The 26,769-nt window shown below is 33.0% G+C and overlaps 1 protein-coding gene across 1 annotated transcript in view; it reads left to right on the top strand.

The window, feature by feature from the left end:
- Positions 1 to 4,058: 4,058 nt before the first annotated feature.
- The window catches only part of LOC127730454 (hypoxanthine-guanine phosphoribosyltransferase-like), a 30,143-nt gene continuing 7,432 nt past the window's right edge, over positions 4,059 to 26,769 (top strand). Inside the window, exons 1-6 of the mRNA XM_052238883.1 lie at positions 4,059 to 4,174; positions 12,638 to 12,744; positions 14,911 to 15,094; positions 17,487 to 17,552; positions 19,122 to 19,222; positions 23,449 to 23,495. Of these exons, the coding sequence (XP_052094843.1) occupies positions 4,139 to 4,174; positions 12,638 to 12,744; positions 14,911 to 15,094; positions 17,487 to 17,552; positions 19,122 to 19,222; positions 23,449 to 23,495 (541 nt within the window). The 5' untranslated portion in view covers positions 4,059 to 4,138. The remainder of the gene's footprint in view (positions 4,175 to 12,637; positions 12,745 to 14,910; positions 15,095 to 17,486; positions 17,553 to 19,121; positions 19,223 to 23,448; positions 23,496 to 26,769) is intronic.

Raw genomic sequence — 26,769 nt, 5'->3', positions numbered from 1 at the left:
ATTTCTCTATCATTTCATCAATTTGAGCCAAAGTGTCTTTGTATTCGATATCTGCATTTTTGTTATCTGATGGCATATATACATTTATAAGACATATTGGTTTGTCTCCTTGTTGAATATGTATGGCTTGTATTCTATTTCCACCGTCTATCAGTTCCTTTATATTTTCATTTAATTCTTTTTTCCAGATTATGGCTACTCCACCATATCCTCTTTTCATTGATACGTTGAAATCAGGGTCGTCATTATCGTCAACGCTTTTAGCTATGTATCCGCTATTTTCAGCAACTTCGGCTATGATTTTCTTTTCCGCATTGAAGAGCCAGTGTTCTTGAATGCATAACACCTGCGCCCCTGTAAAACTGAGCTGAATAATTGCATTTATAATAAATTTATACTAACGTTACAATGATTTCAATAATTACAATGAACAATTGGGGGAACAAAAATCAAATTCAAACCATTCAATCAAAACCAGCAATAAAAACCAGCTGAATGGAATATATTAAGTACAGTAACCCAGTTACATAATACATACAAGCCGCTGGAACAAACCCACCTGCCACTTCTAACTATACTTGAATAGTAATAAAATAATAAATGTATTAAAATAATAAATGTATTGTCAATTGGACCTGCTTTCATACGATAGCTGCACTTGATTTTTTACTAGATAACATTTTTGTTCGCTATGGAGATTCCGTATATCGTCAAATTATCGGAATTCCGATGGGGACTAACTGTGCACCACTTATTGCGGACCTGTCCTATATTGTTGCGAATTACAATTTATGACTTAAATCACCAAAGACCAATCGAAACAACATCTGATACAAAAATTTAATAACACTTTTAGATATTTGGATGGTATATTAGCTATCAATATTGACGACTTCAGTATGTACACTAAAGAGATTTATCCTGCTGAACTGACTTTTAATAAAGCTAATACTAACAACGAACACTGTCCTTTCCTAGATCTTGATTTCTATATCTTTAACGGGAAGCTTAATAATAAAATTTACAATAAAAGAAATGACTCCCGAAGTTTTTCGCTTCCTATTGTTAATTATCCTTTTTTAGATGGTGACGTTCCCTTGACACCATCTTATGCATGGTGTTTATATATCTCAACTTGTTCGATTCGCTCGTGTATGTAACAGTGTATTTGATTTCTGTATTACTGAAAAATTATTACACCAGGGTTTTCGATATCACAAACTTGTCAAAACATTTACTAAATGTTATCATCGGTATAAGGACACCATTCGTAAATATAAATCAACGTGCAGACATCTTATACGTTCAGGTATTTCACGTCCCAACTTTTATGGTAATATTCTATACAAAGCACAAAAATGTCGCTATTCACATCAAAAGCTATACCAAACCTTTAAACAGACTTATTCAGAAGGGATATAGTTACGATACTGTTGTGAATGTCAGGTTATTAAAGATGGCATTTTTGGAATTAATATTGATTCACTCATAGGGTCTTTGCATCGGAAATAAACACATTTATTCTAAAACCAGTTGACGGGCATGACACGGGTTATGTTCTTCTCGTATATTTTATGATGGTATGACACTAAACCCATTTCATTTGATGAAGACATAATCTTTCAATCAGTTTAATTGAGGTCTCGAGGCCTCGGGAGCTGGCATGTCAGTATAACTGCTAGTAGTCCTTTGTTAATTTATGTTGATCATTGTCATTTTGCTTAGTTTCTTCTGTTACCTTTTCTAACATCGGACTCGGACTTCTTTTGAACTGAGTTTTACTGTGCGTATTGCTGTGTGTTTGATTATTCCACATTGGCTAGAGGTATAAGGGGAGGGTTGAGATCTCACAAAACATGTTTAACCCCGCCGCATTTTTTGCGCCTGTCCCAAGTCAGGAACCTCTGGCCTTTTATAGTCTTTGTTTTTTTTGTTTTGTTTTCTTAAATTTTTGGTTCATTTATATGTTTCGGAGTTTAGTGTGACGTCCATTTTCGCTGAACTACTATATATTTTTGTTTGGGGGTCAGCTGAAGCTGCGAGCAGGCGGATTGTTGGTTGCATGCAAGTAAGTAAGTAAGTTAATTTTATTCAAGGTCGGCATATATGTACACAATAACATAGAAAACATGAGCTCTGATGAGCTCTTTAACCGACTAATCAGTGATTTTGTTGATGGCGATTAGAAAAGGGACAAGACTAATAAAATTGAGAATGGAAATGGGGAATGTGTCAAAGAGACAACAACTCGACCATAGAGCAGACAACAGCCGAAGGCCACCAATGGGTCTTCAATGCAGCGAGAAACTCCCGCACCAGGAGGCGTCCTTCAGCTGGCCCCTAAACAAATATGTATACTAGTTCAGTGATAATGGACGTCATACTAAACTCCAATTTATACACAAAAAACTAAAATTAAAAATGATACAAGACTAACAAAGGCCAGAGGCTCCTGACTTGGGACAGGCGCAAAAATGCGGCGGGGTTAAACATGTTTTTTGAGATCTCAACCCTCCCCCTATACCTCTAGCCAATGTAGAAAAAACAAACGTACAACAGTATGCACAGTAAAACTCAGTTTAAGAGAAGTCCGAGTCCGATGTCAGAATAGGAAACAAAAGAAAATAAACAAAATGACAATAATACATAAATAACAACAGACTACTAGCAGTTACTGACATGCCAGCTCCAGACCTCAATTAAACTGATTGAAAGATTCATGATGTCTTCATCATATGAATATCAGGCACAATCCCTCCTGTTAGGGGTTTAGTATTATACCGTCATAAAATATATGAGAAGAACACAACCCGTGTCATGCCAACAACTGGTTTTAGAATAAATATGTACACTACCTTGAGGTACTCCAGATGTAACGCCTACTTTATCCATGTTTGTTTTCTAATGCAATTGCCTGTATCCTGTTGTATAAAAAGTCTGAGATCCATTTGTGAGTTTTCCCTGTCATTGTAGCAGACGTGGATGACATACTTTATCAAATGCTTTTTACAAAGTCTAAAACTATCATGTCAGTTTGCATTTTACTGTCCATTGTACATGAGGCCTGTAAGTTGAGTCCCGCACGGTGAGAGCCAGCCGTAATTTGCTGGTTGATAGTTTGGTCCTTTATTCTTGACGATTGGACAGAACAACTGCGTTTTTGCGTACGGGTTGCTACGCGCCTGCAGCTACAGTGATATTGATATTTATATCAGTCATTGTGTTGAAGTTTTCATTTTCCATATCTTGAATTTCATTTTTATTGTCTTCGGTGCATTGCACACCGATTGGAACTGATGGTTCAATGTGTTTGCTTTATCAACTGTGTCATTAGATTTTAATCCGGCCTTGATATTTTAAAGGTGGTACTCCTGGCCGTTTCATTTCCTTATGCATTTTAGAAAGAGAAAAAATCTTTGTGTTTGGTTTATGTTGGGATATATAAACAAGACTCATTCTTACCAGTTGGTGCCACAGATGATGGTAACCGCTGATTTTCTTGATGCTCCAATGAGCAGCTGAACATCTGGCTCTATTAGATCTAGTTTTCTTATTCAGTTTAGTGACCCTTGTGATTCGTTTGGTTTTTACACGTTGAACAATATTAATGCTCCTTGCAAAGGAGCCCTTCAATCACAGTAAAGGAAATGTACCGTGATATATATGTACTTTGTTGTAGTATATAAACAAATTTTAAGACATTTCGGCCACTGACCACCTTCAGTTCCTTTGTTATCATTTTAAACTACATTGTAGACAAGTCACGTACCTTTCTCGAAGCATTAAGAAAACAATCAACTGATTTATATCATTCCTATTGGAACTTCTTCACAAGAATATAAAACATTTGTTAAAGTCTTTTGTATGCTAAACTCTTTAGTGTACACATGTTATATATGTCTCTGGTGTATTCAAGGATGTAAGTCTTATTATCAGAGTCAACCTGGGACTATTAAACTAAGTTAGTATGATATATATAGTCCCAGAGTCAACCTTCTATGAATGCATAGCTACCCACAATTTTATTCCCGTTTTGTCTACGTTTACGTCACCGAGATCAAGTTTGTGCGTTAGAGATATCTCAAAAGGTTAATATTTGGATCATTAGAAATTGCAGACCACGCTGATTGTCGACATTATGCAGGAATCCACCACAAAAGGAAATTATATAAAGGTCTTGTTAGAAAGATTGTACATATAAAGATTTTATATATATTGTCTAAGTTTTTTTCTGGTTGAATATTTATTTTCTGTCGTCTGTTTCATTTATATATATATAGCAATAAGCTTTTTAACAAAAACGATTTTTTTTATGCAGCACAGACATAAATTATAACTTAGTTTGTTGTGCAACTACGAATTGAACCCATCAGTCACACATTTAAACCAAATAATGTCATAACTTCCTTGATAGTGTATGTATTTTTTCATAGGATAAGTTAAGAGTATAATTCAAGATTCAAGATTTTGTTATCCAATCATGGACCCTCAAGGGGCATACACACAAAATACAACAATTTTACAATGATTATCATAGCATAGCAAATTATGATTACATCCATTTTTTGACCCCTGACATTGCATATTTGACCAAGTTTGGTAATTTGTTATTAGATTTTCGTTTGTATTTTCATTAAATAAAGGATAAATCTCCATGTATTCCAAATTTGAAGTAAATCCTTTATGAACTAAAAAGTTATTTGTATTTTTCCATCATGTATGGCAATCATGATATAGGTTTCCAAATGATGTAACTTGACTTATTTCCCTCGCCACCATTGTATGTACTGGTAGATATCATATACCTCCGTTATTCAGAACTCCCCTCTATAGCTTTGAGAGTACAGTGGTATCTGTGTACACTCCCTATCAGGATTAATGGACTAACTTATGTAAAACCCACCACCAAGGGAGTGTTAGGACACAGGGAAGACTGTTTATATTACGGTGGAGGAAGTCGAAGTACTCTGAGAAAACCACTGGGCAACTCGACGGGAACAGACAAACCGAAGAGATATCTGAAGATTGATCTCCTGGTCAAAGACGGGGACCACTTTGACCAAGGGAGGCCTCCAAAGTACCCATTCTTGTTTAAACTCCTGTCTGGGTACCAGAGACCAGGACCTTCAGCACTGTAGCAATCAGTCTTAACAACTTGGCCACGAACCCACATTTTGGAGGGGTGAATGATTAATTTTCATATTTGACTAACCACAATTGAAACATGTGGTACAACCAAGTCTGATAAGAGATCCCTACTAGATCGTAGTGATGAATCTAGCAAGACTAAATTAAATTAAAATTGTTCAGAAAACAACTATTTCTAGAGTCTGGCAGACAGTATAACATGTTGAATTTAGCTGATTTATGAAGGAATTTGTGCACATAGACCTCCAACATGGTGGCAAAAGGGAAATCACTCTTGTTCAAATTGTGTCAATCAAAAACTATCTACTGCCAGGACATTGATTTAAAATCAAAAACAACAAATTGTTCTTGTATATATATACTTTAGAAGAGCTATCCCGCTACGCTTAAATTTTTGCCGCCATGATTTGATCAGCACTGCTATGCTTCCTGTTACGGGAAAATATTATCTGCTGTGTATATATTTATTATTGATATATTTTGTAAACAAAAAACAACAGGTGTATACACGTCTTCTGAATCTCAATGGATTGTTAATTGGCAACACATCATGTGTTAGACATTCACAATCTTGTTTATCATCTAGTGTCCCTTTTTAAATGATATATAAGATGATCCTGCATGCACAGCTCCCATATTTCTTTCCACGTTAATAAGGTATAAACCTTTTCTGTCTGACTACATAGGTTTGACATTGAGATTTAAGTTAATCTAAAAAAATCAATATTTAAAATGTTTCAATGCGAATAAATTTTCATCACAAATACTGTAAATTCAGAAATTATTGCAAGGTTTTTATTAATGCGAATGATGCGACTGGGTGAGTATCGCAATAATAAGAACTCGCATTCTGATACTGAAATATAGACCTGTATGCACTTTTTTCGAAATCGCAATAATAAAACATCGCATTTTTGTCCATTCTTGAAAAATCGCAATAATAAATGCACGCAATAATTTCTGAATTTACAGTAGGTGAAAAATTTTCACAATTTTTTCATATGCTAATTACAACGATCAATATTTTTTGATTGGCCAATACACATCTCTATTTTTAGATCTTACACAGTTGATTGATTGTGTCATTTACACATCTGAGTCTGATACCGATATGAAAAAAATGAGTTGTGAAGATAAAATTACTTGATCCCATAGAAAAGAAATTGTATATAAATGAAATCTTTTTTTTAGCTCACCTGGACCATAGGGCCATTTGAGCTATCGTCCTCGTAAACTTTTTATACAGATCTTCTCCTTCTGAAATAACAAAACTTTGTGTGCATGATCCGGATCCTTTGTTGCATCTAGTATAAAGTTTGTGTTTTTTATTCCAGTCTGCCTGCAAAAATGACCGCCATGGATTAAAATAGAACATATGGATAATATGCATTTTTTGCTTATATCTGAAAAAATAAAGTAGTTTGAGCAAAACAGACAGGGTAACATGACCAGCGGGTCAAGATCTATTTGCTTGAAAATTTGCAGACGAAACAGATAACCCAATTTGGAGTTATTGACCCATAAATAATTATTTTTATGAAATAGCTTAGTTTTTATACGACCGCAAAAAAATTTTGTGGTCGTATATTGGTATGACGTTGGCGTCGTCGTCGTCGTCCGAATACACAATGGTTTTCGCACTCTAACTTTAGTTTAAGTGAATGGATCTCTATGAAATTTTACCATAAGGTTCAATACCACAATAGGAAGGTGGGGATTGATTTTGGGGGTTATGGTACCAACAGTTAAATAATTAGGGGCCAAAAAGGGGCCGAAAATAAGCATTTTTGTAACTTCCAGACATAACTTGTGTGTTATTGTATGGATCTCTTTGACATTGTACTACAAGATTCCATATCACAAAGGGTCGATGATGGGATTGATTTTGGGGTTAATTTCCTCGAAATTTTAGGAATAAGGGGCCAAAAGGGGGCAAAAAACAAGCATTTTTCTAGTTTCGTGACAATAACTTGTGTGTAAGTGTATGGATCTTTCTGAAATTTTACTACAAGGTTCCATTTCGCAAAGGGAAAGCTGGAATTGAGTTTTGTGGTAATTGCCCAAAACGTTTAGTAATAAGGGGCCTAAAAAGGGGTGAAAAATAAGCATTTTTTAGTTTCTAGACAATAACTTGTGTTCAAGTGTATGGATCTCTCTAAAATTGTATTACAAGGTACCATACCACAAAGGCAAGGCTGTAATTGATCTTGGTTTTGGGGGGAAGGGGGGGTGATGAATCATAGGGGGGGGGTCAAAAAAGGGGTAATTATTTTTTTTCGTTTAAGTAATAAGGGGAAAAAAGGTTAAAAAACTAGGGTTTCCATTTTAATAGACAAATAATTGAGTAAAGAACATTATTTAAAAGCAGTGTAAGGTTGGTAATTCAAACTCATTTAAATATCTCACCTGCACTATGTTTGAATTATGTAAATTGGAAATTTGCCAATTATTTTAGTATAATAAACTTCATTGGAAATTTGCCAATTTTATATTGGAAATTTACCAATAGTTTGTTTATTTTTAGCTATGACTATGATGTCATTTTCTATTTAATTTTAAGGTTACAAATTAATTTCAGTTTTAAATATTATTGTAAAATGTTTGCCCAAAACATTTATTAATAAGTGGCCAAAAAAGGGGGCAAAAATAAGCATTTTTTTAGTTTCCAGACATTAACTTGTGTTCAAGTGTATGGATTTCTCTGAAATTGTACTTAAAGGTACCATACCACAAAGGGGGTCAAAAAATTTTTGGGGGGGGGATTTTTTTTCCTTTTTTTTTTCTTTAAAATTTTCCATTTTAAGTTGGTTAATTCTGATCACAAAGAGAAAGTTGGAATTGAGTTTGGGGGATAATTGCTCAAATGTTTAGGAATAAGGGGCTAAAAAAGGGGTTAAAAATAAGCATTTTTTTTTAGTTTCTAACAATTAATTGTGTTTAAGTAATTGGATCTCTGTGAAATTGTACTGCAAGGTACCATACCACAAACTGAAGGCTGGGATTGAGTTTGGGGGGGCGTGATGTGTGAAAATTTTCCACTTAAAGTTGGTTAATTATTTCTGATTTAGATATAAAAGCAAATAATAATGATGTGGTTTGATTTTATCAAAAACTTAAATTGAAGTTATGTATATTGTAAATTTAGGTTACATTGGAATTTAAGAATTGGCTTTGGGGTAGGGTTATGGCTCAAACCTTTAGATAATAAGGGAAAAAAAGGTGAAAAAACAAGGGTTTCCAGGTTAATAGACAAATAAGTACAAAACATTATTTAAAAGCAGTGTAAGGTTGGTAATTCAAACTCATTTAAATATCTCACTTACACTGCTTTTAAATTATGTAAATTGGAAATTTGCCAATAACTTTATTGTTAATAAATGCATTGGAAATTTGCCAACAATTTTAGTATAATAAACTTCATTGGAAATTTGCCAATATAAAATTTTGCTGATGAAGGTTTTTTGTTTACCTTTAGCCTTGACTATGAAGTCATTTTCTATTTTTATAGCCTTATGATGTAGTTGAATTATTTAATACTTTTATGATGTGTTTAAATGGGGTTTTATGGTTGCAAATTTATTGTTTTAGTTTAATAAACTCCATTTAAAATTTGGTAATAAAAAAAATTTTTGTTTATTTTTAGCTATGATTATGATGTCATTTTCTATTTTACTTTTATGGTTGCAAAGAAATTTTTATTTTTAGATATTACTGTTAAATGATGCTGATTAAGGTTTTTGCTATGTTTAGCCATGACTATGATGTCATTTTCTATTTTAATATCTGTCATGATGTATTTAAATGGGCTTTTATGGTTACAAAGGAATTTTATTTTTAGATATTACTGTAAAATGTTGCTGATTAAGGATTTTGTTTATTTTTAGCCATGACTATGATGTCATTTTCTATTTTAATACCTTTATTATGTAATTTCCATTTTTAGATATTACTGTTAAATGATGCTGATTGAGGGTTTGAATGCTGGGATTGATTTTGGGGGTAATTGCCTCCAAATTTTAGGAATTAGGGGGCAAAAAACAAGCATTTTTCTAGTTTCATGACAATAACTTGTGTGTAAGTGTATGGATATTTATGAAATTGTACTACAAGGTTCCATATCACAAAGGGAAAGCTGGAATTGAGTTTGGGGGTACTTGCCCAAAACGTTTAGGAATAAGGGGCCAAAAATAAGCATTTTTCTAGTTTCCAGACAATAACTTGTGTTCAAGTGTATGGATCTCTCTGAAATTGTACTGCAAGGTACCATACCACAAAGGGAAGGCTGGGATTGTTTTTGGGGGTAATTGTCTCAAAATGTTAGGAATTAGGGGCCATAAAGGGGCAAAAAAACAAGCATTTTTCTAGTTTCATGACAATAACTTGTGTGTAAGTGTATGGATCTTTATGACATTGTACTGCAAGGTTCCATATCACAAAGGGAAAGCTTGGTTTGAGTTTGGGGGTACTTGCCCAAAACTTTTAGGAATTTGGGGCCAAAAAGGTGCAAAAAACCCAAGCATTTTTCTAGTTTCCAGACAATAATTTGTGTTCAAGTGTATGGATCTCTCTGAAATTGTACTGCAAGGTACCATACCACAAAGGGAAGGCTGGGATTGAGTTTGGGGGTGATGAATCATAAGGGGGTTTCAAAAAATTTGGGAGGGGGGGGGGGGGGGGTTTTCATTTTTTTTCTTTAAAATTTTCCATTTTAAATTGGTTATTTCTGATTTATATATAAAAGCAAATAATAATGATATGGTTTGAATAGGTAAATTAAAAAATTTTAAGTTCTTAGACTACTTTCATTCTGTGTGAGAAACCTATGCTGTGTCAAATATTTAATTACAATCCAAATTCAGTGCTGTATCAAGCTTGATTGTTGTGTCCATACTTGCCCCAACTGTTCAGGGTTCGACCTCTGCGGTCGTATCAAGCTGCGCCCCAGCGGAGCATTTTATTGTTATTGTCTTGAAAACTACTAAAGATAAACAGAAATTTTTAAACAGCAAAAATGTTCAACAATGTAAGATCTACCAAAAATCTAAAAACCGAATTTCTCAATTGATCCCTTATAGGAGTTATTGCCTTTAAAAGCTTAATTGAGTATTTTTATTAAATTTAAAAAAAAAATTTAAGAAACTATGATAGATATACAGAAGCTTTCACATAAAAATATTCATCAAAGTAAGACTTACAAATAAGTCATCATGACCAAAATTGTCAATTAAACCCTTATGGTCCGAGTACACAGTTATTTCGTAGTGCATTTCTTTTAGACAATAAATGAAAATAAAAAAAATCCCACCTGGGCTTTCTCAATAATATTTTTACAGTATGTTGTACTTTTGGACAAATTATATCAAAATTATAGAAAACTTCATCGTCTCTAACTCAAAATATGGACAATTCTATGTTAAGGGGGTCTTGAAATCTTTTCACAACTTCCGAAGTGCTTATTTTTAACCTTTTTCAGCTGGACCAAATCACTACTTTACTTTAAAATTCATGACCCAAATTTTTTACAGTGTAATTTCAACCCCCTACTTGCTATTTGAGGGATAAAACATGAAGAAATACATTTTGAAGGGGTACTTAAAAAATTGGCAAGCAACACACTGTCCACATTAGGGACTATATTCGTGGACAACGAAAATCAAAGGACGATAACTGTGTACTCGCCTCTTATAGGATTTATTACCCTTAAAAGACAATTTCTTTTCATTTTTTGAATTTTTTAGAGGAAACTAGAGATAGAGAAAATTTTAAACAGCAAAAAATGTTCAGCAAAGTAAGACCTACACATAAGACTAAAATCATCAATTAATCCCTAATAGGAGTTATTGCCCTTGAAACATGATTTTTACCAAAATTGTTTAGTTTTTGCAGAAACTATGATAGATAGAGAGAACTTAATTGGCCAAAATGTTCAGCAAAGTAAGACCTACAAATAATTCAACATGACTGAAATCATCAATTGATCCCTTTTAGGAGTTACAATGTATTGCCTTTGAAAGATAATTTTTACTAATTTTTGGATAAAGATTGCATAAATTGCAATCAAAACCCTATGGTACTGACTTGATATCTAATCTTCCAAGGTTTATCACTACCTTTGATAGTGCAGTAAAGGGATCATTATTTAGATCCTACCCATTCAATGTCATGCAATTTATTGATGTTTGATACTTAAGTTACAAAATGATGTGTATTTGAATTACAATACTTGTCAAGAAAACATTTTTTTATTTAAAATTACATAAGTAATGCATGGTGTATGAATCTGTTATAAAAATAGGTTTACTACAAATGTCAATCATGAACAAAGGAAGAAAGCTTCAACTCAAATTTTCAATTCGTCTAGCAAAATACAATTCAATGTTTTATTTAATAATTCACAAAATTGCAAAATGGAAGCAATCTTTTCCCTCAGTGTTCACAAGCACTTTGATATTAGTTTTTTTTTATAAACTATGATAGATAGAGAGAATCTTTATAGTGCATAAATGTTCAGCAAAGTAATCCCTACAAATAAGACAAATGAACAAAATTGCAACACATCACTTTTGGTGTAATACCACCAAATCATAGTACGTTACATCAGGTTTCATACAAAAAAGATTGAAAAGGAAGTTAACCCTGCTTAAACAAATTTCTAAATCATTAACATATATCTTGGGTGTTTCAAAGCACCATTCTTTTTATATTTGGTGTTTCTATAAAATATTTTGAAAACTTCAGGTTACATGGTTACTAAAGCTTGTAAACAGGAAAGAAGGGGTGAAAATTTGATTGGTTAACTTCTGGTGATCATTATTATCTTATATGCAATGAAATGTTATGTGAAATTTTGTCAGTAGTACTGGACAGGATCAAAACTTTACTCCTGCCAAGTATTTCTTTATTTGAAACAAAGATAAATTCTGCACATTTTTTGAAAAGTGTCAATTTAACAAAGACTAATAGGGGAAAATCAATAGTGGTATAATTCCTATTCTGTTACTACAGTAAATTCCTTGAGATACTCTGATAAATGTCCACTATCTGCCATGTCCTTAAAATGGTGGCCATTTAATTGGGGTCATAAAATATGTGATGTTGGTCATTTAGTGGGGTCACAATCAATGGGCTGGTGGTCAATCTAATTAAATGTAGGTAACCAGGTGATTTGCAATGATTTTAACTATTGATTGGTCAGGTGTGGTAATGACATCATGCATCAAAAAGTATGTTATACAGCTAAATTGTTCATTTTCCTTTTCAATTATTATTACCTACATGTAAATAACAGGAACATTCATTCCTAAGGATGGAGTTGTTTGCTAATCTACTGACAGACATAGCTATTGGTTAATTGAGTCTGGTGATATAATCACATGGTTATATAACAGAAATTTGCCATTGAATACTACATGTGCACGAATTAACAAAAGAATTGGCAGCATTTGAAAATTTAAAGACGCATATAAAACAACCATTTCTGTTATTTTAGGTAGAAGATGATAATCCTGGCTATAAAATGGATTATTTCTGTATACCTAAACATTATGAAGAGGATCTGAAAAGAGTTTTAGTCCCTGCAGGTCTTGTAGCCGATAGGTTTGTAAACCATTTTGAATACATGCATTAACATGATTAATATTACTATTTAATAGTTATCAGTGGCGTAGCAAGACCAGTTTTAAGTGTACGCCCGAACCTCTACGAGGGGTCTGAGGGCTCCAGCGGGACCAGGTCATAGTACCTCCTGGTAGTGGGTTCGATGGGGCGAAGCCCTTGGAGGCTAACGAGTTATCGAGAATGAGATACCATCTCTGTCATTAAAATATCATTAACAAACATACTTTAGACTTTAGAGTCTAATTGTTTATTTGTTTATGTTTTATCTATTTAACGTGTTGATTTGGAATCTAAATGTCAATGGTTTTAGACAAAATGTCCAAACCAGTTACTGTAAAATATGTTTAAAAGGAGCCGTTGGTAAAGCAACCAATCAACAAAAAATTCCTTATTATGTGTAAATTTCGTTAATGGACATCAAATATATAATTAATGTTCATAGATGTTCAGATGTAATATGAAAATTCGCAAAGTGTTCGTGGAACCCTGGTTCTCGCATGGGATTGCTTTCTGCAAGTGAATTCATTTATCAGTCCATTACAGGATTTAAAAAAAATCGAACATTGTCTTTAGATATTTTTTCTTGATCAGGAATATTAGTTTCTGTCCAAGTTTCATGAAATCTATGAAGGTTTACAAATTTATCATGTAAAAAAAAAACAATCCCAGACCGTCTGTTTATTGCGAAAAGATAAGTCTGTCTGTCAGTATAATACTAAAAATGTAAAAAAATATACTTTCAAAATTTTCCTCCAGATATTAATCATAAAAAAGCTTCTGCTAAAATTTCATAAAATTTGATGATGGTTTGACAAAGTAATGATTTGTAACCAATTTTATCCCCAGACTGTATCTATACGTGTTAAATGCAAAAAGAAATTCTTTTCATCAGTTCATAAAATACGGGATATTAAAAATATATTTTCATCATTATGCTCTGACCATGAAAGCTTCTGTCCAACTTCCGTAAATTTCATAAAGGTACAAATTTATTGATATTTAAAAAAAATTAACCACATACTGAACTTAAATGTTGACGCCGCCCACGAAATCTAGGATCACTATACATGTCTCGATTTCGCGACGTCATAGATGTCATAGGCTCGACAAAAATGCCAACATCGAATCTCGGCAGATAATGAATTGCTTTTAAAAACAAAGGGAAAGTAACAGAATTCACGGGGAAGAAAATGAACAAATATATAACATGTATAATATGATACCATTTGATTGAAAAGTAAATTTCGTCACATTTGTTCGCAATTACACGCCATTGAAGAAAGAATTACAAGGCCGGTGTGCTTTTAACCAGTTCTTTTTATTTAATTTAGATTAAAATATTTGTTTACCAAAATTCAAGAGCATGCCCGGCGTTTTGATGTAAACGTAGCTACGTGCCTGATTATACACATTTTTTCATGTCATTTTGAACAATAAAATAATAGGATGGAATTTTTTTTCACAATTTTTCAACAGCTTGTTAAAGAAAAACAGATTTAATATAATTTTGAATAGACTTAATAATTTATGTTTGTTTTCTTTGTGTATACTGTTTACATTTTAAGTTGACAAAGAAGTAGGCACAAAAATGTGTTGCATTGAGAAGATCAAATGATGATTGGAGTTTGACACACTCGTTCAGTATTTTATAAATCAAAATTCTTGAACATTATATAATACTTTTTGGGTAAAGATTGCATGAAATGCAATCAAACCCTATGGTACTGACTTGATATCTATATCTTCCAAGGTTTATCATTATCTTGGATAGTTCAGACAAATTAGTGCAGTGAAGTAATCATTATTTAGATTCTATCCATTCAATGTCATACAATTTATTGATGATGTGTTATACTTTGATATTTAAGTTACAATATGATGTGTATTTGAATTACCATACTTGTCATGTAAACCTTTTTTTATTTAAAATTTTATAAGTAATGCATTGTGTATGAATCTGTTATAAAAATAGGTTTAACTACAAATGTACAACCATGAGCAAAGGAAGATAACTCTAACTCAAATTTTTAATTTACCTAGCAAAATACAATTCATTGTTTTATTTTAAAATTCACAAAATTTCAAAATGAAAGCAATCTTTACCCTTCAGTGCTCACAAGCACATTGATTTCTTTTTTTTTTTAGAGTGGAGAGGTTAGCTAGGGACATAGTACAAGATTTCCAGGAGGAGCCAATTGTTGCACTATGTGTACTTAAAGGTGGATATAAATTCTTCACTGATCTTCTTGACAGGATAAAACAGTTGAATAGTCATCGTAACAAATCTGTGCCACTGGCTGTTGATTTTATTAGACTAAAAAGTTATGTTGTAAGTATGATATTACATTTTTGTCTCAACTAAGACCATCCTTGCAGAATGCCAGTCGTAGGAATGCTAATTCGAACTACAGTCAAACCTGCCTTAATGACCACCTGTATTGAACGACCACCTGCTGTTAATGACCACTTTTCAAGGCCCCCCCCCCCCTCCCTAATAGATTTCCCTATATATTTTAACTGTATTAAGCGACCACCTGCTTAACGCGACCAGCAATTTATATCAAATCTTGAAGAACATGTGAGGGCTCTGCGCCCTGGGGTATTTTCACAGGAATTAGATTGGATATAATTTAACAAGAATCCTATCTTGTGATGTATATGAACAAATTAAAAGAAAATACAAAAAGGCAAGGAAAAAATTTAATTACATAATGAACAGTTCTCATAATTAGTCATAGTGGATATACATACGAGACCAATGCAGTATTGTTTTACTTACACTAGTACATTCAAAAGTTATAATGCACATAAATGCATCCTTCTTTTCAAATTGGGGAACCTGTATTCAAAGACCACCTGTATTAATAGACCATTTTTGCCTTCTCCCTTGAGTGGTCTCTTAATACAGGTTTGACTGTATTTGTATAAAGCTTTCTGTTGTAGAAGGTGCTGTAAAATCTATATATTGAATAAAGATGCCTTATGGTCTGAAGAATCTGTCTTGCATTTGGCTGTTATCCTTGACTTCATTTTAATGGTTCAATGATTGCATAAAAAACTGCATCTTTGTTTTTTATATAAAGCTACATATATATGCTTAGGCATACTGGTAATTTATGAATAATAGCATTGATGGTGACATCAACAATAGTTAAGTTTTGTTATTGGGTCAGTTTAAGGTAAGTAGACTGTCTCATGAATTTTGATGAAAATTTATAGGCAACCTGCAAATATATTTCAAAAAATGATATCTGTTACTTTCATAATTTTCAATAAAAAGTTTTAATAACCAACAGATAGAAATACATGTGTAAATATCCCACAAACTTTGAATAACTTGAATTTAAATTGCCTGTTCTCAAAGACCTGTCCTACAAATTTTCTTTAAAAAAATGTTATTGCCACAATAATTTTTGCTTTATTGATGTAAAATGTATATTTGATCATTGAATTCATTTTTGATCTATAAATAATTCAAGTATACCTGTCATATCTAAAACATTGCAGAATGAGATTGTAATGTAAAATGCAGTCATGACATCATACTCTCTTTGGCCTTTTCAAAGTTATTTTCAAGGTGTTCAGAAATTCAACTATTTATACTCTAAAAAAATGGTGACCCCTTTCAAAGATTGTATCAATTAAAAAGAAATTTCAATGGCAATGATATATTATTTTAAAATTAGAAGGACAAGATTTTGAGAAATAACTTTTTAAATAAAAATTACTGAATTCATTTAGATATTTACATGCATTCTATGAAGGAGAAGGTATTGATAAATCCCCTTTTTTAGCCCAGTGAATTTGAAATTCAAAAAGTATTATACAAATCTACTAAATGACTTCCTTCAGATGTCATTAGAAATTATTTTTAATTTTTAAGCAATTAAACAAAACTTTATTACACAACTGTTGTTTTACATTTTACCTAGATTACATTATTCTGTAGATCATGTACATGCATTAAACTGTGATTCAGTAAATTCAACTTCATCATTGCTAGCCAAGGGTTGCGATCCAGTCCCCTCCTCTCCACCCTTGGCATAATAAGCCAACACTTGCTATTACAATGCTGCGCCATCTACAGGTAGACATAAGTCACACCTATTCAGACTACTTTATTATTGGGCCAATGGTAGCACTTGAACTCTCTTCAGTGTGATTTTTTAAAAATGGTTGTGTCTCTTATTTACAAATTTCATGAAGCAGGAACCAAAAATATACGTTAGTATTCCAACATTGTGCGAGAAACATACCCAATTGTCACAAAATATCTTGCTATGTTTTGGGGGTAAAGACTTGTTGCACAATCTGCACATGGCAATTGTTTATTTATGTTTTCTACATCTACACATTATCATCTTAAAGGCTCTTTTTGATTGGATGCAGCCAGTTACAACAGCGACCAATGGAAATCATTACCTCATGGATCCAAAATTCTATCTTAGTCCGCCAAGGGTTGAGAAGAGGGGACTTGATCGTAACCCTTGGCTAGCGAAGATGAGTCAGCTTAGTCAAGTCTTTGAATCTTTATTCTGATTTCCTCACTCTGAACTTGTTACAAAGTACATTTTTGTACAACCAGTTATTAGATATAATATTCATATCTTTTCTTTGATAAAATATTTAATTTCATCATGAATTATTGGACAACATTTTATTTAGGCATATACAATGTAATTACATATAGAGCAGTTTATCATTTGAACTTTGTCTTTTAGGATGATCAATCTTCAGGTCAGATAGAAGTAATTGGTGGAGATAGCTTAGAAAATCTAAAGGGGAAAGTATGTTCAGTTGGATAGTAGTTATCACTGTAGATAACTTAGATTATCTCAATGGAAATGAATGTTAAGTCAGATCAGTGGAGATAGATAAAACAAAGTATGAATACAAAAAAAAAGAACATGTGAAGCAGAGTGATAACATCATTAACTGTATCACTTCAAAATAACAGGTACATAAGGCCACAACAAATCAAAACCTGGTTTGGTGGATTTCCTGAGTGTTGTAAAAGGTCTCCAAGGGAAAAAAGAGTTTTTCTTTAAACCTGCATCCAATGTGGGTCCACTCATGTCCTGGTTGAAATTTACACTTAAAAATCTTAAATCAGTTTGAAAGTAGTTAATGTCTTTTTAACTGGTGCTTTCGACACAAAACAGATTTAGATTTTAACAAATAAAATAAACAAGTTGAATATATATTGTCTAAGCCAAAGTATTTCTGAAATCATAAAGTGTTACCCTTGACTTTCCGTCTTTCCGTCTTTCCATTTTTCTGTCCTTTCAGTCTTTCCGTCCTTCAGTTTTTCCGTCCTTCCCATTTTTGTTTGTTTGAAGCTTGAGTGGGGGCATTAGTGTCTTCAGAGACATTCTTCTTTTATTTCAAATATTCATTTAAGTAAATGTAAGTTTTGTATGCTTTAAAATTCAGAGCTTTAGTTCCTCCATCTTAAATATCATCCATCAAAAATGATCTGCAAGACGAGATCTACATTTAAGACCAATGGAGGAAAATTTTCCAACGACTCCTTATTAGAGTTATTGTCCTTTAATGATGATTTTTACAATTATTTTGCATTTTGCCTTATATGATAAAAAATTTAATTATAATAGGTGAATAGAAACTTTGAATAACAAAAATTATCAGCCAGGCAAGATCCACAAACAAGTGATATTTTGCCAATATAGTTAGTAGACTGCCACTCTTCATAGGAGTGATTGCCCTTAAAAGAGGATTTTTTACCCTCTTTCTTGTTATGAGCAAAAACTAAAGAAGACAGAGAGAAACTAAACAGACAAAATGATCAGCAATACAAGATCAACAAAAAAATTTTTTGTCATGAACTGTATGGGCTTTGCTCATTGTTGAAGGCCATACAGTGACCTATGGTTGTTAATTTCTGTGTCATTTGGTCTCTTGTGGAGAGTTGTCTCATTGGCAATCATACCACATCTTATTTTTATATCTATTCTTGTCTACAATGTTGGAGAGAGTCCATTGTTGATTATGCACATAGACTTACGTGAGCCTCTAGTTTAATTCTTATTGAAATTAATATGCTTGGAATCATAAACATGGAAAAAAAAAGGTTTCTATACAAATGCATTGTTATACAGACAAATGTATGTACTTATTTATGACCATGATGTTAGACAGTGTTTATTTCGCAAAGACTTTTAAAGTTATAAAGACAAATGGGATTGAAAACACATAAAACACATTGTGTAGCAAAATGCTTATGGCAGAGAAACGAAAAAAAAACAAATGCAAAAAAATAATGAATGAACAAGACAATGTTATTAAAAGTGATTTAAGATTTCATAAGTAACTGTTATTTTTTTGGCAATTTGTAGAATGTATTAGTTGTAGAGGATATAATTGACACAGGGAACACAATGTTAAAATTACTGTCCCTTCTGAAAGCTGTGGAACCTAAAACTATTAAAGTAGCCAGGTAAGAAGCTGTTATTTAACATACTGTGGATTCATTAATATTCGTTGGGTACTAATTTTCGTGGATTTCGTGGGAAAAGGGGAACCACGAATTTAAATGTGCAACGAATTACGAATTTTCTAAAGGAATTATGCAGACTATTCCAAAACCACGAAATTTAATACCCACGAAAATGCAAGTTTTCCTCAATCCACGAAAATTGGTACCCACGAAAATAAATGAATCCACAGTAATTAGAATTGTGTGTAAGGTACTGACTAATCAAAGATGAAGATCTGTGTATACAGACAGTATCATCCATGTACATGAACAGCTTCCTCAAGAAAACTGTGAGTCAAATAAGACTCAATTTTTATGCCCCCGCCGTAGTGGAGGGGGCATTAAGTTTTACCCTTGTCCGTCTGTACGTACGTACGTCTGTATGTCCCAAAATTGGTTTCCGTTCTCTAACTTGAGTTTGCCTCAACCAAATGTTATGAAACTTATACACAATGCTTATTACCACAAAATACAGATCAAGTTTGAATTTTAGTGGCGTCACTTAAACGTTCTAGAGTTTTGCCCCTTTGTCAATGGAAAAATTACAAAATTTTTAGTTTCTGTTCTTTAACTTAAGTTTGTCTCAACCAAATATTATGAAACTTATACACAATGCTTATTACCACAAAATACAGATCAAGTTTGAATTTTGTTAGCGTCACTCTAACTGTTCTAGAGTTATGCCCCTTTGTCAATGGAAAAATTACAAAATTTTTAGTTTCTGTTCTCTAACTTAAGTTTGCCTCAACCAAATGTTATGAAACTTATACACAATGCTTATTACCACAAAACACAGATCAAGTTTGAGTTTTGGTGGCATTAATTTAACTGTTCTAGAGTTATGCCCCTTTATAAATGGGAAAATTGCAAAATGTTTAGTTTCCGTTCTCTAACTTAAGTTGCCTCAACCAAATATTATGAAACTTATACACAATGCTTATTACCACAAAATACAGATCAAGTTTGAATTTTGTTAGCGTCACTTTAACCGTTCTAGAGTTATGCCCCTTTGTCAATGGAAAAATTACAAAATTTTTAGTTTCTGTTCTCTAACTTAAGTTTGCCTCAACCAAATGTTATGAAACTTATACACAATGCTTATTACCACAAAACACAGATCAAGTTTGAGTTTTGGTGGCATTAATTTAACTGTTCTAGAGTTATGCCCCTTTATAAATGGGAAAATTGCAAAATGTTTAGTTTCCGTTCTCTAACTTAAGTTGCCTCAACCAAATATTATGAAACTTATACACAATGCTTATTACCACAAAATACAGATCAAGTTTGAATTTTGTTAGCGTCACTTTAACCGTTCTAGAGTTATGCCCCTTTGTCAATGGAAAAATTACAAAATTTTTAGTTTCTGGTCTTTAACTTAAGTTTGTCTCAACCAAATATTATGAAACTTATACACAATGCTTATTACCACAAAATACAGATCAAGTTTGAATTTTGTTAGTGTCACTCTAACCGTTCTAGAGTTATGCCCCTTTGTCAATGGAAAAATAACAAAATTTTTAGTTTCTGTTCTCTAACTTAAGTTTGCCTCAACCAAATGTTATGAAACTTATACACAATGCTTATTACCACAAAACACAGATCAAGTTTGAGTTTTGGTGGCATTAATTTAACTGTTCTAGAGTTATGCCCCTTTATAAATGGGAAAATTGCAAAATGTTTAGTTTCCGTTCTCTAACTTAAGTTGCCTCAACCAAATATTATGAAACTTATACACAATGCTTATTACCACAAAATGCAGATCAAGTTTGAATTTTGGTAGGGTCACTTTAACCATTCTTGAGTTATGCCCCTTTATAAATGGAAAAATTACAAAATTTTTAGTTTCTGTTCTTTAACTTAAGTTTGTCTCAACCAAATATTATGAAACTTATACACAATGCTTATTACCACAAAATACAGATCAAGTTTGAATTTTGTTAGCGTCACTCTAACCGTTCTAGAGTTATGCCCCTTTGTCAATGGAAAAATTACAAAATTTTTAGTTTCTGTTCTCTAACTTAAGTTTGCCTCAACCAAATGTTATGAAACTTATACACAATGCTTATTACCACAAAACACAGATCAAGTTTGAAGTTTGGTGGCATTAATTTAACTGTTCTAGAGTTATGTCCCTTTATAAATGGGAAAATTGCAAAATGTTTAGTTTCCGTTCTCTAACTTAAGTTGCCTCAACCAAATATTATGAAACTTATACACAATGCTTATTACCACAAAATGCAGATCAAGTTTGAATTTTGGTAGGGTCACTTTAACCAATCTTGAGTTATGCCCCTTTATAAATGGAAAAAAATGCAAAATTTTTAGTTTCTGTTCTGTAACTTATATTTGCCCCAACCAAACATTATGAAACCTTTACACAATACTTATTACCACAAAACTCAGATCAAGTACAAATTTGGGTAGCGTCACATTTATTGTTCTTGAGTTATGTCCTTTTATAATGTTGTATGCAAGCGGGGGCATCATCTGTGTCCATGGGGACACATTCTCCATTTATTTAAGTAATATTTTTTGCAAATTTATCGATGTGATGAATATTTGGTTTGGGTTTTGAATTAATGTGGTCATTTATGTGATTCCAGCAATTCAATTTGACTGATCAAGTCTCCAGAGTTCATTTTGTTAGAAACCACAAAAATTATGAAATTATATAAATTTTTGGCTGATGTCTAATGTTTATCACTGTGTAGCATCACCACCAAATATAGGTACCCCCCGAAGCAAAGAAACACTGATAGCAAAAAGTATCTATTCTATTCCCTGTACAGTAAAAATATATTTGCCATACATTTTTTACGCTTTATTTAAATAAATTTCTCTGTGAAAACAATAGTTTATTTTGAAATACAGTGTTGTTCAAGCTTAAATATGATATTCCTTTGTTCTACGAAAACGTCAAATGAATAGTTGAAGGATAAATGTGTTTTTAACAAGTTTGAACTTGTCACATGCTTCTTTGAACAGGTACCTACTGGTCCAATTCTGAAGATTTGCAAAGAGAGAAAGCCAATTAAGGGAATAGTAGCTAAAATATTAGGAATCGGTATCACAAAACCTTACTTGTCAGTAAAACATCGAATATAATGAAAATAAGAAGAATTTAACCTAAGACGTTACCTTACCTGACTTCACATTCGTTTATTCCACTACTTCGGGGGTACCTATATTGGGTGGTGATGCTACACAGTGTTTATGTGCCTTTCTAGTAAAAAGTCAACGGTGAAGCAATGGGAGCAAATATAGGATCAATGTAGTTATAGGTATAACGGCTAAAGACTATGAAAAGTTATCATGATGCCCATATCTGTTATCCACTTTTGCTTGACTCAATAAAGTGAATGTCTGTTGGAAAAATCTGTTGTATTTGGTACAATGTTAGGATATACACACAGTGATTTGATTACTATTTTGGAGATATATTTATTTGACATTTTCTTATTTACATTTACAAATGTATATAAATCACTTTATAGGATGTCTGAATCATGATGTAATGGTACATACGACGGGTGCCACATGTGGAGCAGGATCTGTTTACCCTTCCGGGGCACCTGAGATCACCCCAGTTTTTGGTGGGGTTTTTGTTGCTCAGTCTTTGGTTTTCTATGTTGTGTTTTGTGTACTATTGTTTGTCTGTTGGTCCTTTTCTTTTTTAGCCATGGCTTTGTCAGTTTATTTTCGACTTATGAGTTTGAATGGCCCTTTGGTATCTTTCGCCTCTCTTTTGTATATAAGCATATCATACCTTTTTGATAAGAAACGCTTTTGTCAGAGTTTGACCCTATATCCTCCATTAACCTTTACATGTAACACTTTCTTGTAATTACATATCAATGCTCCTTAGAAGGATAACTTTTAGAATTGTTTGGTTGTTTGGTTATAATGGAAGGTGGCCTTGTTCTGCAACTATTTTAATGTAGTTACTAAATGTGGCAGTGTTACCCTGTTAACATGTTCCATATGCTCTTATACATATAACATCTTATGAGTATTTTTAACATAGCTTTAAGATATTCTGGTGAATCCTAAAGTTTTTAACATAAAAGGGGAAAAAAGAATCTAAAGAGATTGATCCTAAAACTATCATTGTTTATTTAAAGTTTATATTGATGCAGTTTCCCCATTGTATTCCTTTTAAAAAATATATTTCTTATGTCTTATTTCAGTTTACTGGTCAAAAGAACACCAAAAAGTGTTGGCTACAGGCCTGATTGTAAGTTATGCTTTTCATACGACAGCAAAAAAATTTTGTGGTCGTATATTGGTATGACGTTGGCATCGTCGTCGTCGTTCGAAGACACATTGGTTTTCGCACTCTAACTTTAGTTTAAGTGAATGGATCTCTATTAAATTTTACCATAAGGTTCAATACAACAAAAGGAAGGTGGGGATTGATTTTGGGGGTTATGGTACTAACAGTTAAGGAATTAGGGGCCAAAGGGGCCAAAAATAAGCATTTTTGTAACTTCCAGACATAACTTGTGTGTTAGTGTATGGATCTCTCTGACATTGTACCACAAGGTTCCATATCACAAAGGGAATGCTGAGATTGATTTTGGGGGTAATTGCCTCAAAATTTTAGGAATTCGGGGCCAAAAAAAGGGGCAAAAAACAAGCATTTTTCTAGTTTCATGATGATAACTTGTGTGTAAGTGTATGGATCTTTCTGAAATTGTACTACAAGGTTCCATATCACAAAGGGAAAGCTGAAATTGAGTTTGGGGGTAATTGCCCAAAACGTTTAAGAATAAGGGGCCAAAAAGGGGCCAAAAATAAGCATTTTTCTAGTTTCCAGACAAAAACTTGTGTTCAAGTGTACGGATCTCTCTGAAATGGTACTGCAAGGTACCATACCACAAAGGGAAGGCTGGGATTGATTTTGGGAGTAATTGCCTCAAAGTTTAAGGAATTAGGGGCCAAAAAGGGGCAAAAAACAAGCATTTTTCTAGGTACAGGACAATAACTTGTGTGTAAGTGTATGGATCTTTATGAAATTGTACTACAAGGTTCCATATCACAAAGGGAAAGCTGGGTTTGAGTTTGGGGGTAATTGCTCTAATGTTTAGGAATTTGGGGCCAAAAAGGGGCCTAAAAACAAGCATTTTTCTAGTTTCCAGACAATAACGTGTGTTCAAGTGTATGGATCTCTCTGAAATGGTACTGCAAGGTACCATACCACAAAGGGAAGGCTGGGATTGAGTTTGGGGGTGATGAATCATAAGGGGGTTCAAAAAATTTGGGGGAGGGATTTTTTTTTCTTTAAAATTTTCCTTTTTAAATTGGTTATTTCTGATTTATAAATAAAAGCAAATAATAATGATATGGTTTGAATAGGTAAATTAGATTTTTTTAAAGTTCTTACACAATTCATTCTGTGTCAGAAACCTATGCTGTGTCAAATATTTAATCATAATCCAAATTCAGTGCTGTATCAAGCTTGAATGTTGTGTCCATACTTGCCCCAACTGTTCAGGGTTCAACCTCTGCGGTCGTATCAAGCTGCTCCCAGCGGAGCATTTTATTGTTAGTTGATTTTGTTATATGATAAGGACTCTAGATTTGATTTTAAATGAAGACAGAAGGAGCTTCAATTGTAAAACAGAAGGAGGGAGTGGTAAATGTGGGTTATAGATCAGAATGTAAAACAGAAGAAGGGAATGGTAAATGTGGGTTATAGATCAGAATGTAAAACAGAAGAAGGGAATGGTAAATGTGGGTTATAGATCAGAATGTAAAACAGCAGAAGGGAATGGTAAATGTGGGTTATAGATCAGAATGTAAAACAGAAGAAGGGAATGGTAAATGTGGGTTATAGATCAGAATGTAAAACAGAAGGAGGGAATGGTAAATGTGGGTTATAAATCAGAATGTAAAACAGAAGGAGGGAATGGTAAATGTGGGTTATAGATCAGAATGTAAAACAGAAGGGGCGAATGGTAAATGTGGGTTATAGATCAGAATGTAAAACAGAAGAAGGGAATGGTAAATGTGGGTTATAGATCAGAATTTAAAACAGAAGAAGGAAATGGTAAATGTGGGTTATAGATCAGAATGTAAAACAGAAGGAGGAAATGGTAAATGTGGGTTATAGATCAGAATGTAAAACAGAAGGGGGGAATGGTAAATGTGGGTTATAGATCAGAATGTAAAAGAGAAGAAGGGAATGGTAAATGTGGGTTATAGATCAGAATGTAAAACAGAAGGAGGGAATGGTAAATGTGGGTTATAGATCAGAATGTAAAACAGCAGGAGGGAATGGTAAATGTGGGTTATAGATCAGAATGTAAAACAGCTAGAGGGAATGGTAAATGTGGGTTATAGATCAGAATGTAAAACAGAAGGAGGGAATGGTAAATGTGTGTTATAGATCAGAATGTAAAACAGAAGGGGGGAATGGTAAATGTGGGTTATAGATCAGAATGTAAATAAGTAGAAAAGGATGGTAAATTTGGTTTCTTGATCTGATTGTAAATTTACAGATTACAATAGAAAGAGGTGATAAAATGAAATAACTAAAGTAACCTTGATTGCACCAAGATCACACTCAAAACTTGACTTTGCTTAAAGGGCATTAGCTGTCAAATTCATGTTCACCGATTTGACGCAGAATTTCATATTTGATTTATAACATACTAAAACGTATATCCAATTTATAAAAAGTCTAAAATAAACAATATACAATGCACAGAATTGATAATATGTATCAGCATTTTGTGTGTATTTTAGTCTAGACGCCAACTACATTTGTAATTAACCATCGAGGTGACCTCTGAAGACTGTTGACAGTCATATAAACCAATATAAACATAAACAAAGATATAAATAGATAGCGAACTCGTGCAATTGGATTTTTCTAGGTCTGTTTGATTTCATATTATAGGTTTAAAAATTTTGTTCATAATCGTTTTTATACGACCACAAAAAAATTTTGCGGTCATATATTGGTATGACGTTGGCGTCGTCGTCGTCGTCCGAAGACACATTGGTTTTCGCACTCTAACTTTAGTTTAAGTGAATGGACCTCTATGAAATTTTATTATAAGGTTCAATACCACAAAAGGAAGGTTGGGATTGATTTTGGGGGTTATGGTACCAATAGTTAAGGAAAAAGGTGCCAAAAATAAGCATTTTTGTAACTTCCAGACATATCTTGTGTGTTAGTGTATGGATCTCTCTGACATTGTACCACAAGGTTCCATATCACAAAGGGAATGCTGGGATTGATTTTGGGGGTAATTGCCTCGAAATTTTAGGAATTAGGGGCCAAAAAAGGGGCAAAAAACAAGCATTTTTCTAGTTTCATGACAATAACTTGTGTTCAATTGTACACATCTCTCTGAAATTGTACTACAAGGTTCCATATCACAAAGGGAAAGCTGGGATTGATGTTGGGGGTAATTGCCCAAAACGTTTAGGAATAAAGGGCCAAAAAGGGGCAAAAAAACAAGCATTTTTCTAGTTTCCAGACAATAACTTGTGTTCAAGTA

This window comes from Mytilus californianus, unplaced genomic scaffold, assembly GCF_021869535.1.
Source record: "Mytilus californianus isolate M0D057914Y unplaced genomic scaffold, xbMytCali1.0.p SCAF_2, whole genome shotgun sequence".
Classification (NCBI taxonomy): Eukaryota; Metazoa; Mollusca; class Bivalvia; order Mytilida; family Mytilidae; genus Mytilus; species Mytilus californianus.
This window is presented reverse-complemented; position numbering and strand designations above follow the sequence as displayed.